Here is a 16,903-nt window from a genome sequence, read left to right on the forward strand (position 1 = left end):
TATATATATATATATATATATATATATATATATACATTGTCTTTATATTCCAGCAAGTTAATCCGTTTTGTCATTTAACATCAATTAACATTGATGTTCATCAACATTTAACATTGTCACGTTATCGATGGGAACATGAATTTTTAGACAATATGATTTGCCTGAGCGGCTAGGAGACACCGAGAGTAACAAGCGGTAGAAAATGGATTAGAAAGGAAAGATTAAAAATAATAATAAAAAAATAAAAAATAAATCAAATAAAAACACTTTTTTTTAACTTGGGACTTCCCGTGGGCCGGATTTTGGATGCTCGGGGGCCGGATCCGGCCAGCGGGCCGTAGTTTGGGGACCCCTGCCCTAAGGGACATGGGGGAACTTTTAAAAAAAATAATTTTATTTTTTATTTTCTCTTGCGCACGAGAAAAAAATTATATATATATATATTTTTTTTAGACATGTATCTCGTGCGCACGAGAAACTTTTTATAAAGTTATTAAAAAAAATAATAATAATTTTTTTTTTTTTAGACATGTTTCATGCACATGATATACTTTTTTTTTAAAAATATAAATGTATTATTATTCTTTTTTTTACATGTATCTCGTGCGCACGAGAAACTTTTTATAAAGTTATTTAAAAAAATATATATATATATAATTTTTTTTTAGACATGTTTCGTGCACACTATATTAAAAAAAAAACAATAATAAATACATTTATTTATTTACTTTTTTACATGTATCTCGTGCGCACGAGAAAGTTTCTCGTGCGCACGAGATACATGTCTAAAAAAAATAAATATATATATATATATATATATATGCTTTTTTTTTAAATAACTTTATACAAAGTTTCTCGTGATACATGTCTAAATAAAATAAAAATAATAAATTATAAAAAATTATTCCCCCATGTCCCTTTAGGGGCTCCGTAGCCAATAGTATAATGAGGTTGCAGGTAAAATCCCCTTTCAAATTTTTTTTCATACAGCGTAAATCCAAATAGCCACCCATCTTTAAAACAGAGCACAAATGTGTCATGAATAATGTCAGACTGGAGTGATGTTTACCAAACACTTTCGGTCTCCTCCCCCCGCCCCGCCCCCTGTACGTGCCTACGTCACCACCCCGCTAAGCCCCGCCCCCGAGTGGCTCTGACGCACCAGTTACGTCTGGGCCGTAAAAAAATAGAAACTTCCAAGATGGCCGAGTCCGTGGACTCCATGCATTTCGCAGCAAACAGCCAAACAAATCCCCCCCCAGCGCTGTTAGCTCAACTGCCACCGGAGAGCCGGCCGCAGTCCTCCGGCGACATTTACCCGCCGCCCTCGAAGAAGACCCGCGTGGAGGAGAAGCGGCCCAAGCACCGGAAGCTGAACGGAGAGGCGTGCGCAGGGGAAAAACACAACGGGAAGCCGAGTTGTGGCAGCCCAGCGAAATGGAGCGTCGGCCCGGCCAAGGCGAGCCACTCCGCCGCCTCCTCCTCCGTGGCGGCGCCCGCTCGGAAAATCTTCAAAATCAGCAACTTCCTCGCCTCGCCGCACAAGCAGAAGCGGGCGAAGGAGAAGCGACACCGGGAGAAAACTAGCGAAGCGCAGCGCAGTTTGACGGCGACGACCGTGGAGAAAGTCAGCGCCGCTAGCTGCCATACAAAGCCCGAGAACGGCGACGTGACGACGGCGCAGAGAGGTAAAGGAGCCCGGCGGAGCTCTTCCACCTTTTCTCCCCTCCTCGGCCATGCAAAACTCCATTGTTGTGGTCGAGGACATGTGTGTGTGTGGACATATTATATGTGTGTGTGGATATATTACATGTGTGTGTGTGTGGAGATATTACATGTGTGTGTGTGTGTGGATATATTACATGTGTGTGTGGATATATTATATGTGTGTGTGGATATATTACATGTGTGTGTGTGTGGATATATTACATGTGTGTGTGTGTGTGTGTGTGTGTGTGTGGAGATATTACATGTGTGTGTGTGTGTGGACATATTATATGTGTGTGTGGATATATTACATGTGTGTGTGTGTGGAGATATTACATGTGTGTGTGTGTGTGGATATATTATATGTGTGTGTGGATATATTACATGTGTGTGTGTGTGGATATATTACATGTGTGTGTGTGTGTGTGGAGATATTACATGTGTGTGTGGATATATTACATGTGTGTGTGTGTGGAGATATTACAAGTGTGTGTGTGTGTGGAGATATTACATGTGTGTGTAGATATATTACATGTGTGTGTGTGTGGAGATATTACATGTGTGTGTGTGTGTGGAGATATTACGTGTGTGTGTGTGGAGATATTACATGTGTGTGTAAATATATTACATGTGTGTGTGTGTGTGGAGATATTACATGTGTGTGTAAATATATTACATGTGTGTGTGGAGATATTACATGTGTGTGTAAATATATTACATGTGTGTGTGTGTGTGGAGATATTACATGTGTGTGTGTGTGTGGAGATATTACATGTGTGTGTAAATATATTACATGTGTGTGTGTGTGTGGAGATATTACATGTGTGTGTGTGTGTGGAGATATTACATGTGTGTGTAAATATATTACATGTGTGTGTGTGTGGAGATATTACATGTGTGTGTGGATATATTACATGTGTGTGTGTGGAGATATTACATGTGTGTGTGTGTGTGTGGAGATATTACATGTGTGTGTAAATATATTACATGTGTGTGTGTGTGGAGATATTACATGTGTGTGTGGATATATTACATGTGTGTGTGTGGAGATATTACATTGTGTGTGTGTGGATATATTACATGTGTGTGTGTGGAGATATTACATGTGTGTGTGTGTGGAGATATTACATGTGGGTGTGTGTGGAGATATTACATGTGTGTGTGTGTGTGTGTGTGGGGAGATATTACATGTGTGTGGATATATTACATGTGTGTGTGTGTGGAGATATTACATGTGTGTGTAAATATACTACATGTGGGTGTGTGTGGATATATTACATGTGTGTGTGTGTGGATATATTAAATGTGTGTGTGTGGAGATATTACATGTGTGTGTGTGGATATATTACATGTGTGTGTGTGGATATATTACATGTGTGTGTGTGTGGATATATTACATGTGTGTGTGTGGAGATATTACATGTGTGTGTGTGTGGAGATATTACATGTGTGTGTGGAAATATTACATGTGTGTGTGTGTGTGGAGATATTACATGTGTGTGTAAATATATTACATGTGGGTGTGTGTGGAGGTATTACATGTGTGTGTGTGTGTGTGTGGAGATATTACATGTGTGTGTGGATATATTACATGTGTGTGTGTGTGGAGATATTACATGTGTGTGTGGATATATTACATGTGTGTGTGTGTGGAGATATTACATGTGTGTGTGGATATATTACATGTGTGTGTGTGTGTGTGTGTGTGGAGATATTCCATGTGTGTGTGGAAATATTACATGTGTGTGTGTGTGGAGATATTACATGTGTGTGTAAATATATTACATGTGGGTGTGTGTGGAGGTATTACATGTGTGTGTGTGTGTGGGGAGATATTACATGTGTGTGTAAATATATTACATGTATGTGTGTGTGGAGATATTACATGTGTGTGTGAAGATATTACATGTGTGTGGATATTACACATGTGTGTGTGTGTGTGGATATTACATAACCTGCAGGCCACGGGCCCTGTGGGTTGCTTGTGGAGCGTGGAAGTGTGGTGTTTTTTTTTTTTTTTTGCACGTGGAAAATGTTGTTCCGTCACATCACAGCGTGGATGTTTTTGTTTCACCTCTCTTTCCCCTTTTAATGTTTTCCGTCCAGATCACAGCGGCGGCGCCGGCAAGGAGAAGAAGAAGGAAAGGAGCAAAGAGTGGAAGGAGCACAAGTTGCCGCCACAACACGACATCTCCAAGGAGAACGGAGACTTGTTCCCGCCACTGAAAGGTAAACAAACACCACTTCAGAACATAAAGTGTGCGGATCTACGTTGCTGCCAGTGTACTAGTGTTGTTGGTACCGGTACTTTTCTAAATAAAGGGGACCACAAAAAATGGCTTTATTTTAGCAAAAAAAATATTGCGGTACATTAAACATGTGGTTTTTTATGGGGCGGTATAGCTCGGTTCCAGGTTCGATCCCCGCTTCCGCCATCCTAGTCACTGCCGTTGTGTCGTTGGGCAAGACACTCTACCCACCTGCTCCCAGTGCCACCCACACTGGTTTAAATGCAACTTAAGTATTGGGTTACACTATGTAAAAGCGCTTTGAGTCACTAGAGAAAAGCGCTATATAAATATAATTCACTCGCTGTTGTCCCGATACCAATATTTTGGTACCGGTACCAAAGGTATTTCGGTACTTTTCCAAATAAAGGGGACCACAAAAATGTCATTATTGGTTTTATTTTAGCAAAAAACGGTACTTTAAACATGTTTTTTATGGGGCGGTATAGCTCGGTTCCAGGTTCGATCCCCTCTTCCGCCATCCTAGCCGCTGCCGTTGTGTCGTTGGGCAAGACACTTTACCCACCTGCTCCCAGTGCCACCCACACTGGTTTAAATGCAACTTAGATATTGGGTTTCACTATGTAAATTGCTTTGAGTCACTAGAGAAAAGCGCTATATAAATATAATTCTCTCACTGTTGTCCCGATACCAATATTTTGGTACCGGTACCAAAGGTATTTCGGTACTTTTCTAAATAAAGGGGACCACAAAAAATGGCTTTATTTTAGCACAAAAAATATTGCGGTACATTAAACATGTGTTTTTTTATGGGGCGGTATAGCTCGGTTCCAGGTTCGATCCCCGCTTCCGCCATCCTAGTCACTGCCATTGTGTCGTTGGGCAAGACACTCTACCCACCTGCTCCCAGTGCCACCCACACGGGTTTAAATGCAACTTAGGTATTGGGTTTCACTATGTAAAATCGCTTTGAGTCACTAGAGAAAAGCGCTATATAAATATAATTCACTCGCTGTTGTCCCGATACCAATATTTTGGTACCGGTACCAAAGTTATTTCGGTACTTTTCTAAATAAAGGGTACCACAAAAAATTGCTTTATTTTAGCAAAAAAAATATTGCATGTGTTTTTTATGGGGCGGTATAGCTCGGTTCCAGGTTCGATCCCTGCTTCCGCCATCCTAGTCACTGCCGTTGTGTCGTTGGGCAAGACACTTTACCCACCTGCTCCCAGTGCCACCCACACTGGTTTAAATTGGGTTACACTATGTAAAAGCGCTTTGAGTCACTAGAGAAAAGCGCTATATAAATATAATTCACTCGCTGTTGTCCCGATACCAATATTTTGGTACCGGTACCAAAGGTATTTCGGTACTTTTCCAAATAAAGGGGACCACAAAAATGTCATTATTGGTTTTATTTTAGCAAAAAACGGTACTTTAAACATGTTTTTTATGGGGCGGTATAGCTCGGTTCCAGGTTCGATCCCCGCTTCCGCCATCCTAGTCATTTCCGTTGTGTCGTTGGGCAAGACACTTTACCCACCTGCTCCCAGTGCCACCCACACGGGTTTAAATGCAACTTAGGTATTGGGTTTCACTATGTAAAAGCGCTTTGAGTCTCTAGAGAAAAGCGCTATATAAATATAATTATTTCACTGTTGTCCTGATACCAATATTTTGGTACCGGTACCAAAGGTATTTCGGTACTTTTCTAAATAAAGGGGACCACAAAAAATGTCATTATTGGCTTTATTTTAGCAAAAAAAATCTTAAGGTACATTAAACATGTGTTTTTTTAATGGGGCGGTATAGCTCGGTTCCAGGTTCGATCCCCGCTTCCGCCATCCTAGTCACTGCCGTCGTGTCCTTGGGCAAGACACTTTACCCACCTGCTCCCAGTGCCACCCATACTGGTTTAAATTGGGTTACACTATGTAAAAGCGCTTTGAGTCACTAGAGAAAAGCGCTATATAAATATAATTCACTCGCTGTTGTCCCGATACCAATATTTTGGTACCGGTACCAAAGGTATTTCGGTACTTTTCTAAATAAAGGGGACCACAAAAATGTCATTATTGGTTTTATTTTAGCAAAAAACGGTACTTTAAACATGTTTTTTATGGGGCGGTATAGCTCGGTTCCAGGTTCGATCCCCTCTTCCGCCATCCTAGTCACTGCCATTGTATCCTTGGGCAAGACTCTCCACCCACCCGCTCCCAGTGCCACCCACACTGCTTTAAATGCAACTTAGATATTGGGTTTCACTTTTCAAAAAGTCATCGCGACATGTCGGCCAGCTCAACTGACAGGCAGGCACATGTCAATCATGTCAAAATATATTTCAATTCTTATGTCACAGTGCAAGCTACTGGAAATAATCCATGAAAAGTGACTCCTGTTATATGTTAAGCCTGGATTATGCTTCTGTGTCCACCATACGTTGTGCTGGCTCACAAGCATCCCGCGTGCACTTTGAACAAATGACCATAAATTGATCGGCTTTTTTACATGCGTTTGTTTGCGGTTTAAATAAGACACATTCAAACGGGTATGCAAAGCGAGGAAAAGGTATTTCTCTGATCACATGGTCTATTACAGGCTTGGGCAAAATACGGTCCGCGGGACATTCTACATAATTTTTTTGAGACCTTTTAACATCAAAACTGTCGCCGCCATTATGATGTGTTTTTAAATGACCGTAAGTCTTGAACTATAGAAAGTATTTTAATGGTCGGAATTTGCGCTTTTGAGTGTTATTCAAGTTATTAGGGTAATCTACGTCAGGGGTCACCAACCTTTTTGAAACCAAGAGCTACTTCTTGGGTACTGATTAATCGAAGGTCTACCAGTTTGATACACACTTAAATAAATTGCCAGAAATAGCCAATTTGCTCAATTTACCTTTAACTCTATTATTATTATTGTTGATATTGTCCAACTCTTAATTACAGATTCCGATATCAACCGATACCGATATATACAGTCGTGGAATTAACACATTATTATGCCTAATTTTGTTGTGATGCCCCGCTGGATGCATTAAACAATGTAACAAGGCTTTCCAAAATAAATCACCTCAAGTTATGGGAAAAAAATGCCAACAGGCACTGCCATATTTATTATTGAAGTCACAAAGTGCATTATTTTTTTTGTCCTTGGCTGTATACTTTTAGTGTGGGGACAAGTGTCTCCAATATTGTCCACACCTGTCTCCATCTAAACACAGCAGTGCGCTCTTAAACGCACGGCGGGAAGCGAGGGAAAAAGACGCTAAACCAATTGCTTGGCTCCGTTTACTTGGAGGGGAAATCTCCGGAGCAAAGTCTGTGTAGTTAGTAAGTCATGATTATCCAGCCAAACGATGCTAGTGCGCATGCGCCTGACTTTGTGTTGCCTAAAATGCATTAATTAATGAAGTTTTTTTTCGCAAATTAAAAAAATTGACGATATTACCAACCGTCTGGAGTTTTATCGCAAATTATTATTGTACCGTTTACTGTTACATCCCTCGTCCGTTATCAAGTAAAAAGTCAAGGGCGGTCACGGCATGTTCCTGCCGTCGATGTTGTTTCAAAACAGCAGCTTGGAATTTGGGACATGCTCTCCCTGAGAGAGCATGAGGAGGTTGAGGTGGGGGGGTGTACATTGTAGCATCCAGGAAGAGTTAGTGCTGCAAGGGGTTCTGGGTATTTGTTCTGCTGTATTTATGTTGTGTTACGGTGCGGATGTTCTCCCGAAATGTGTTTGTCGTTCTTGTTTGGTGTGGGTTCACAGCGTGGCGCATATTTGTAACAGTGTTGAAGTTGTTTATACGGTCACCCTCAGTGTGACCTGTATGGCTGTTGACCAACGATGCCTTGCAGATATTATGTGACTGGGCCGGCACGCAAAGGCAGTGCCTTTAAGGTTTATTGGCGCTGTATACTTCTTCCTACTTCCGTGTACGCAGCGGCGTTTTAAAAAGTCATACATTTTACTTTTTGAAACCGATACCGATCATTTTGAAACCAATACCGATCATTTCCGATATTACATTTTAAAGCACTTATCGGCCGATATTATCGGACATCCCTAATTATAACTCCATCCAGCAACTAAGATTCTGTATTATATTTCACCGGTGGCCATGTTCAGTTCTCTTGTTGAATGTTTTGGTCTTGTCCTCCCATGGCAGAGTGCAAGGAGAAGCCCAAAGCCACCACCCAAGAAGACCTCCTTCTCAAGAAGCTCAAAAAGAAGAAGAAAAAGAAGCACAAAGATGGCGAGCGCGCCAAAGAGAGACACGGCCGCCCCAAAATGTACCACCGCTCGTCCCAGACTGTTTACTCCGGGGTGTCTCTGGGGCTGTCGGAGTTCCTCAGTAGGATTAACGGCAACAGCGGCAGCGGGGGTGCGCACAACGCCGTTCACCACCAGGATCCTCCCTCCGTGGTCCGAGAGCGACTGGGCTACAGCTCGCCGCTCCACTGCACCCCGGCGCCGGGTCTTCCCGGGCTGGAGTTCGGCCACCTGATCCACGTCGAGATGCAGGCCAACGGCGGCGCCTCGGTGGCGCACGCCTACAACGAGCAGCTGTCGGGCCTGTCGCCGGCGGAGATGCACCGCTTCGCCCAGGAGTTTGTCACTTTGTCGTTCAGCGAGGACGAGGCCCAGGCGGCGTCCTTCGTCATGGGCATCATCCACGGAGCGGCGTCCTACCTCCCGGACTTCCTGGACTACTTCTCCTACAACTTCCCCAACGCTCCGGTGAAGGTGGAGGTGCTCGGGAAGAAGGACATAGAGACGACGACCATGGCTAACTTCCACACTCAGGTGAGGACGCGCTTTGTTTGATCCTTAAAGGCCCACTGAAATGAATTTTTTTTATTTAAACGGGGATAGCAGATCCATTCTGTGTGTCATACTTGATCATTTCGCGATATTGCCATATTTTTGCTGAAAGGATTTAGTAGAGAAAATCGACGATAAAGTTCGCAACTTTTGCTCGCTGATTAAAAAAAGCCTTGCCTGTACCGGAAGTAGCGTGACGTCACAGGAGCTAGTATTCCTCACAATTCCCCGTTGTTTACAATGGAGCGAGAGATTCGGAGCGACAAAGCGACGATTACCCCGTTAATTTGAGCGAGGATGAAAGATTCGTAGATGAGGAACGTTACAGTGAAGGACTAGAGAGGCAGTGATGGACGTATCTTTTTTTCGCTCTGACCGTAACTTAGGTACAAGCTGGCTCATTGGATTCCACACTCTCTCCTTTTTCTATTGTGGATCACAGATTTGTATTTTAAACCACCTCGGATACTATATCCTCTTGAAAATGAGAGTCGAGCACGCGAAATGGACATTTAAAGTGACTTTTATCTCCACGACAATACATCGGTGACACACTTAGCTACTGAGCTAACGTGATAGCATCGTTCTCAAATGAAGATAGAAACAAAATAAATAAACCCCTGACTGGAAGGATAGACAGAAGATCAACAATACTATTAAACCATGTACATGTAACTACACGGTTAAAAATTCTCAGCCTGGTAAGGCTTAACAATGCTGTTGCTAACGACGCTAAGGCTAATTTAGCAACTTAGCAACCGGACCTCACAGAACTATGATAAAAACATTAGCGCTCCACCTACGCCAGCCATCCGTGGGTTAGGCGGCAAGCATCGGCTAGGCCAGGGGTCGGCAACCCGCGGCTCCGGAGCCGCATGCGGCTCTTTGACCACTCTGATGCGGCTCAGCTGCATACTTGCCGAGCCCCCCGATTTTCCCAGGAGATTTATGGATCTCAGTGCCTCTCCTAGATAACTCCCAGGGAAAATATAATCCTATTTTCAGAATAATTACTAAATTAAGGGAGTGCTCTAATTGCACTGTAGCAATTGTTCTCTATAGCATTTACAAACAGCGTGCCAGCCCAGCCACATGTTGTATGTAGCTTTTACTTGACACATAAGAGACAGCAAAGCATACTTAGTCATCAGCCACACAGCTTACACTGACGGTAGCCGTATCAAACAACTTTAACACTGTTACGTTACAAATATGCGCCACACTGTGAACCCACACCAAAAAAGAATGAAAAACACATTTCTGGAGAACATCCCACCGTAACACAACATAAACACAACACAACCAATACCCAGAATCCCATGCAGCCCTAACTCTTCCGGTCTAGATTATACACCCCCGCTACCACCAAATCCCCCCACACATCAACCCCCCCACCCCTCCGTGCGTTGGTTGAGCGGAAGAGTTAGGGCTGCATGGGATTCTGGGTATTGGTTGTGTTGTGTTTATGTTGTGTTACAGTGCAGATGTTCTCCAGAAATGTGTTTGTCATTCTTTTTGGTGTGGGTTCAAAGTGTGGCGCATATTTGTAACGTAACAGTGTTAAAGTTGTTTTATAAGGCTACCGTCAGTGTAAGATGTGTAGCTGCTGACCTAGTACGCCTTGCTGTCACTTATGCGAGCAAGCTGAATCTGCATTCTACATGTGGTCGAGTAAGTACACTGTTTGGGCAGGCTGTAGAGGGCGCCAAAAGCAGTGCCATCACGCCAATGAGAGGGTTGGCAAGTATGACGCCATCAAGCGCCATTCATTCAAAACTCGCGGGCCGCACTAACATCAAATTTCCACATTAAAGTGCGTGGTTAACATAGCCTGGTTAACATAGCACAAAGCATTTAAGCTTTGTATGCGGTGTTTTTTCATTTTAAATTTTTTTTTGTGGCTCCCATTATTTTATTTAATTTGTGAAACTTGCCAAAATGGCTCATTGAGTGGTAAAGGTTGCCGACCCCTGGGCTAGGCGTAGTAAGTAGTCCTTGTTGTGTTGCTGTAAGTATTGTACTTAGCCGCTAAGACACCGATCGATCCCACCTACTCCGTTCTTCTTTGCAGCCTCCATTGTTCATTAAACAAATTGAAAAGATTCACCAACACAGATGTCCAGAATACTGTGGAATTTTGTCGAAGAAAACAAGAGGTTTTTGTATCGGGTCCGATGGGGTCCAACCACTTCCGTGGATTTTGTGACGTCACGCGCATAAATCCTATCCAAAGGAGTTTTTTAACCGGAAGTGTGGCAGAAATTTTAAAATTGCACTTTATAAGTTACCCGGCTGTATTGGCATGTGTTGCAATGTTAAGATTTCATCATTGATATATAAACTATCAGACTGCGTGGTCGGTAGTAGTGGCTTTCAGTAGGCCTTTAACCCTTGTGTGGTGGTTCGGGACCCGTCTGTGGGACCCGATTTCATTTTTTATTCAAAGAAAAATGATACAATTAATTAATTTTCAAACTGAGACTCACTGACTGGCTCATTTTCTGTGAAGAACATATCAGAATACATATTTAGTAGGGGTGTAACGGTACACAAAAATTCTGGTTCGGTACCTCGGTTTGGAGGTCACAGTTCGGTTAATTTTTGGTACAGTAAGAAAACAACAAAATATAAATTTTTTGGTTATTTATTTACCAAATTTCTAAACAATGGCTTTATCCTTTTAACATTGGGAACACTATAATAATTCTGCCCACGTTAATCAACATTAAACTGCCTCAAGTTGTTGCTCAGATTAAATACAATGACAAAACTTTTCTTCTACATATAAAAAGTGCAACATTGAACAGTTTCAAGTCAACTCATCATGCTGAATTTATTACAGCATTTGGGAAGCCTGTAGTTTATTTTTATTATGTAAATGTTATATTTTTATCAACATGTGATAGCAGGGACCCTGCCATTCAAAACTAGGCTGCTCCATTACTAATGATTCATGTAACTATAGCTGAAAAAAATGGTACAATAGCAATAGGAGAGACTATTCATCCCTGAACACCATGGAGTTCATGTAGGATTAATGATGCACTTACATTATTATATCAACTATCAGAGACAGAAACTCTTCATTTAACATAAAGTCCTTTTTCGCTGCTTCAACACAGCTCAATCAACACAGAAAAAGGTCAAGTGAAAAAACAGACAGACAGGGCTTTGCTGTCCGTAACACACACACCGCAAAATGCGCTAACGTTACGCTAAAAGCGAATTAGCCTTCACCTCAAGCCAGGACTGCGAGCGAACTGAAGCTGCCACTTGTTTCTAGAACGTCAACGGGCTCATAGTGATGTTACTAGTAGTTGACTGGGAGGTGTTTATTATCATTTGTGGAGAGTCCGCTGCCTGATGCTTACCTGCTAAACGCTAAGCACTGACTACATGCGCTCTGAATACGCACTGCTGATTGGCTGTTACCGCTCTGAATACGCACTGCTGATTGGCTGTTACCGCTCTGTTTGTAACCAATCAGATGGTTGTGTGGGTGGGGCAATGCTGGGTGCTGTGTACTGACAGAGACAGTCAGAAGGAAGCGGAGCAGCTTGTTAAGACTTTAGCTTACCTTAATATGTTCGTGTGGATACTTGTTCGGTACACCACCGAACCGAACCCCCCGTACCGAAACGGTTCAATACAAATACACGTACCGTTACACCCCTAATATTTAATGACCACACACCATACACCCCCCCTACAAATTTCTATTACATATAAGATGTCCGGGTCCACTGGACCCGGGGCTAATAGAAGTGTGGAAATTGATGTTCTGTGTACCACACACACACACACACAGCAGGCCTAGACAGGAGGAGGACAGAGTGTAGGTACACAGAACATCAGATGGTCAAATGTGCGAGAAAATGAAAGCAGACAGTGTTGACAAACAATGTTGCAACCTTGTGTGGGAACCGCAGGTGCAGAAACACAAAAGAAGAATCCCTGTGGGATGCAGAAACTGGCAGAGAAATTTTCCGTGCAACGTTCATATTGTTGTTACTCAGCCAGCGTTTGTGGGTCTGATGAACCCGTTGCATTTTGAGGCTTCACAATTGCTGCTGCCCACTGCTCCCCTCGCCTCCCAGGGGGTGAACAAGGGGATGGGTCAAATGCAGAGGACACATTTCACCACACCTAGTGTGTGTGACAATCATTGGTACTTTAACTTAACACGCTGTAAGTCTTTGCTGTCGTCCAGCATTCTGTTTTTGTTTACTTTGCAGCCAGTTCAGTTTTAGTTTCGTGTTGCATAGCCTTCCCTAAGCTTCAATGCCTTTTCTTAGGGGCACTCGCCTTCTGTTTATTTTTGGTTTAAGCATTAGACACCTTTTTACCTGCACGCTGCCTCCCGTTGTCGTCTGCATATTGTGATCACAACAAACCAAATAGCTACCTGCTGCCACCTACTGATACGGAAGAGTATTACACGGTCACTGCCGAGCTCTGGACAGCACAGACTTTCAACAACGGCACATTATTTGCGGATTATAATTACTGGTTTTGCAAAAAAATGTTTTTAACCCAATTAGGTGAAATTATATAATCTCCCACGGCCATACTTACCAACCTTGAGACCTCCGATACCGGGAGGTGGGGGGTGGGGGGACGTGGTTGGGGTGGGGTGTGGTTAAGAGGGGAATATATTTAAGCTAGAATTCACCAACTCAAGTATTTCATATATATGCATATATACATATATATATATGTATATGTATATATATATATATATCTATATATATATATATATATATATATAGATATATATATATATATGTATATATATATATATATATGTATATATATATATATATATGTATATATATATATATATATATATATATATATATATATATATATATATATATATATATATATATATATATATATACATATATACATATGTATATATATGTATGTATGAAATACTTGACTTTCAGGGAATTCTAGCTATATATATATATATATATATATTTATTTTATTATACATATAAATAAAAGAAATACTTGAATTTCAGTGTTCTGGAGGCTATCCAGTAGATGGCAGTATTGTCCTGTTTAAGAGTGTCACAACATTGCTATTTACGGCAGACGAACTGCTTTACGGTAGACTAAACGTGACTGCTGTTGTTGTGTGTTGTTACCGGGCTGGGAGGACGTTAATGAAACTGCCTAACAATAAACCCACATAAGAAACCAAGAACTCGCCCTCGATCATTCTACAGTTATGACGTCATTGGGCAGGCAAGCTGTTTATATCGTGGGAAAGCGGACGTGAGAACAGGCTGTCCCCACTCAGGTCCGCATTGAGCTGGAGGGGGCGTGGCCTCCAGCTCCGGCTGAATACCGGGAGTTTGTCGGGAGAAAATTTCTGCCGAGAGGTTATCGGGAGAGGCGCTGAATACCGGGAGTCTCCCGGTAAAAACGGGAGGGTTGGCAAGTATGCCCACGGCACACTAGTTGAAAAACACTGATGTAGACCACAAGGAAGTGTTTACATTTAGAAAAAACATATATATATATATGACTCCTTTAATGAGCGCCTTATATATGAAAAAGATCGAAAATCGGCGGTGCGCTTTATAATCCGGTGCGCCCTATGGTTTGGAAAATACAGTAATGCCCGTAGTTTTTTTACATTTTTATCTTCAGTGTTTTTTCTGCAGACGTCTGCCCTCTTTTACGACGTGCATAAGCATCCAAGAAGCAAGAATGTAAATTACACATCAGCACTTTCTATATATATGACAAACTGTCTAATTATATGCACGCTGGACTCTGCTACACGGGGCTACATGCACTCCAAATGATGTTCCCGTCCAGCAGCAGCCATAAAGTGTGCAGTCGCGCGCTGTGAGAGGGACCCATTTAGGTCACGCTAACCTAAAATTATTCCATCCAGGGACCCCCTGGCAGGGAAGAACAAGAACATTCTCCAAGGTCTCCCCGGTGGAGCGCTTTCTAGTCGCGTTACTTGTCTGCGAGACGCACAGTGGCTTGCTGACTCTATGATTGTTAACATGTTTTCTTACGTGGCTCGATGACATCCATGTTTGGCAAAGTGAGCGATGACATTCTTGAAGAGCGTCAGATAGCATTTGACAGCAAGTCATGGTCTGAAGACACTAAACCAATACATACAAATGATCACGCGCTGGTTGTGTTTGGGACAAATGAGTACCAGCACAATAATCGACATGTTGCTGGAGTGAGTGTGATCAGTGGGAGGTTTGTGTTGTCATCCCAGTCACTTTCTTCTTTAGTTACGCAAAAAGCACCACTTGTTATTTATCGCAACAGGACTGTTTGAATTGTCTTGGAAGTAGAGATGTCCGATAATATCGGACTGCTGTGTTACACTCTTCCATATCAGTAGGTGGCAGCCGGTAGCTAATTGCTTTGTAGATGTCGGAAACAGCGGGAGGCAGCGTGCAGGTAAATAAGTGTCTAATGCTTAAACCAAAAATAAACAAAAGGTGAGTGCCCCTAAGAAAAGGCATTGAAGCTTAGGGAAGGCTATGCAGAACCAAACTAAAACTGAACTGGCTACAAAGTAAACAAAAAAAGAATGCTGGACGACAGCAAAGACTTACTGTGGCGCAAAGACAATGTACATCCGAACATGACATGACAGTCAACAATGTCCCCACAAAGAAGGATAAAAACAACTCTTATTGCTAAAAACAAAGTAGATGTTTTTAGCAACTCTTACGGCTAAAAACAAAGTAGATGCGGGAAATATCGCTCAAAGGGAGACATGAAACTGCTACAGGAAAATACCAAAAAAAGAGAAAAAGACACCAAATTAGGAGCGCAAGACAAGAACTAAAACACTACACACAGGAAAACAGCAAAAAACTCCAAATAAGTCACGGCGTGATGTGACAGGTGATGTTTATTACCCTTTGCATTCATGGCAGCCGGTAGTTAATTGCTTTGTAGATGTCGGAAACAGCGGGAGGCAGGGTGCAGGTAAAAAGGTGTCTAATGCTTAAACCAAAAATAAACAAAAGGTGAGTGCCCCTAAGAAACGGCATTGAAGCTTAGGGAAGGCTATGCAAAACGAAACTAAAACTGAACTGGCTACAAAGTAAACAAAAAAAAGAATGCTGGACGATAGCAAAGACTTACTGTGGAGCAAAAACAATGTACATCTTAACATGACATGACAGTCAACAATGTCCCCACAAAGAAGGATAAAAACAACTGAAATATTCTTGATTGCTAAAACAAAGTAGATGCGGGAAATATCGCTCAAAGACATGAAACTGCTACAGGAAAATACCAAAAAAAGAGAAAAAGCCACCAAATTAGGAGCGCAAGACAAGAACTAAAACACTACACACAGGAAAACAGCAAAAAACTCCAAATAAGTCACGGCATGATGTGACAGGTGATGTTTATTACCCTTTGCATTCATGGCAGCCGGTAGCTAATTGCTTTGTAGATGTCGGAAACAGCGGGAGGCAGGGTGCAGGTAAAAAAGTGTCTAATGCTTAAACCAAAAATAAACAAAAGGTGAGTGCCCCAAAGAAAAGGCATTGAAGCTTAGGGAAGGCTATGCAGAACCAAACTAAAACTGAACTGGCTACAAAGTAAACAAAAAAAGAATGCTGGACGACAGCAAAGACTTACTGTGGAGCAAAAACAACGTACATCCGAACATGACATGACAGTCAACAATGTCCCCACAAAGAAGGATAAAAACAACTCTTATTGCTAAAAACAAAGTAGATGTTTTTAGCAACTCTTATTGCTAAAAACAAAGTAGATGCGGGAAATATCGCTCAAAGGAAGACATGAAACTGCTACAGGAAAATACCAAAAAAAGAGAAAAAGCCACCAAATTAGGAGCGCAAGACAAGAACTAAAACACTACACACAGGAAAACAGCAAAAAACTCCAAATAAGTCACGGCGTGATGTGACAGGTGATGTTTATTACCCTTTGCATTCATGGCAGCCGGTAGTTAATTGCTTTGTAGATGTCGGAAACAGCGGGAGGCAGGGTGAAGGTAAAAAGGTGTCTAATGCTTAAACCAAAAATAAACAAAAGGTGAGTGCCCCTAAGAAACGGCATTGAAGCTTAGGGAAGGCTATGCAGAACG

At 42.0% G+C, this 16,903-nt stretch overlaps 1 protein-coding gene across 2 annotated transcripts in view; it reads left to right on the forward strand.

Moving 5' to 3' along the window:
* The first annotated feature begins 1,166 nt into the window (after window positions 1–1,166).
* The window catches only part of LOC133647070 (lysine-specific demethylase RSBN1L-like), a 37,180-nt gene continuing 21,443 nt past the window's right edge, over window positions 1,167–16,903 (forward strand). For both annotated transcript variants that reach the window (XM_062043131.1, XM_062043132.1), the window contains exons 1-3: window positions 1,167–1,688; window positions 3,814–3,936; window positions 8,132–8,769. In XM_062043131.1, the coding sequence (XP_061899115.1) occupies window positions 1,202–1,688; window positions 3,814–3,936; window positions 8,132–8,769 (1,248 nt within the window). In that variant the 5' untranslated portion in view covers window positions 1,167–1,201. The remainder of the gene's footprint in view (window positions 1,689–3,813; window positions 3,937–8,131; window positions 8,770–16,903) is intronic.

Source organism: Entelurus aequoreus, linkage group LG03, assembly GCF_033978785.1.
Source record: "Entelurus aequoreus isolate RoL-2023_Sb linkage group LG03, RoL_Eaeq_v1.1, whole genome shotgun sequence".
NCBI classification, from domain to species: domain Eukaryota; kingdom Metazoa; phylum Chordata; class Actinopteri; order Syngnathiformes; family Syngnathidae; genus Entelurus; species Entelurus aequoreus.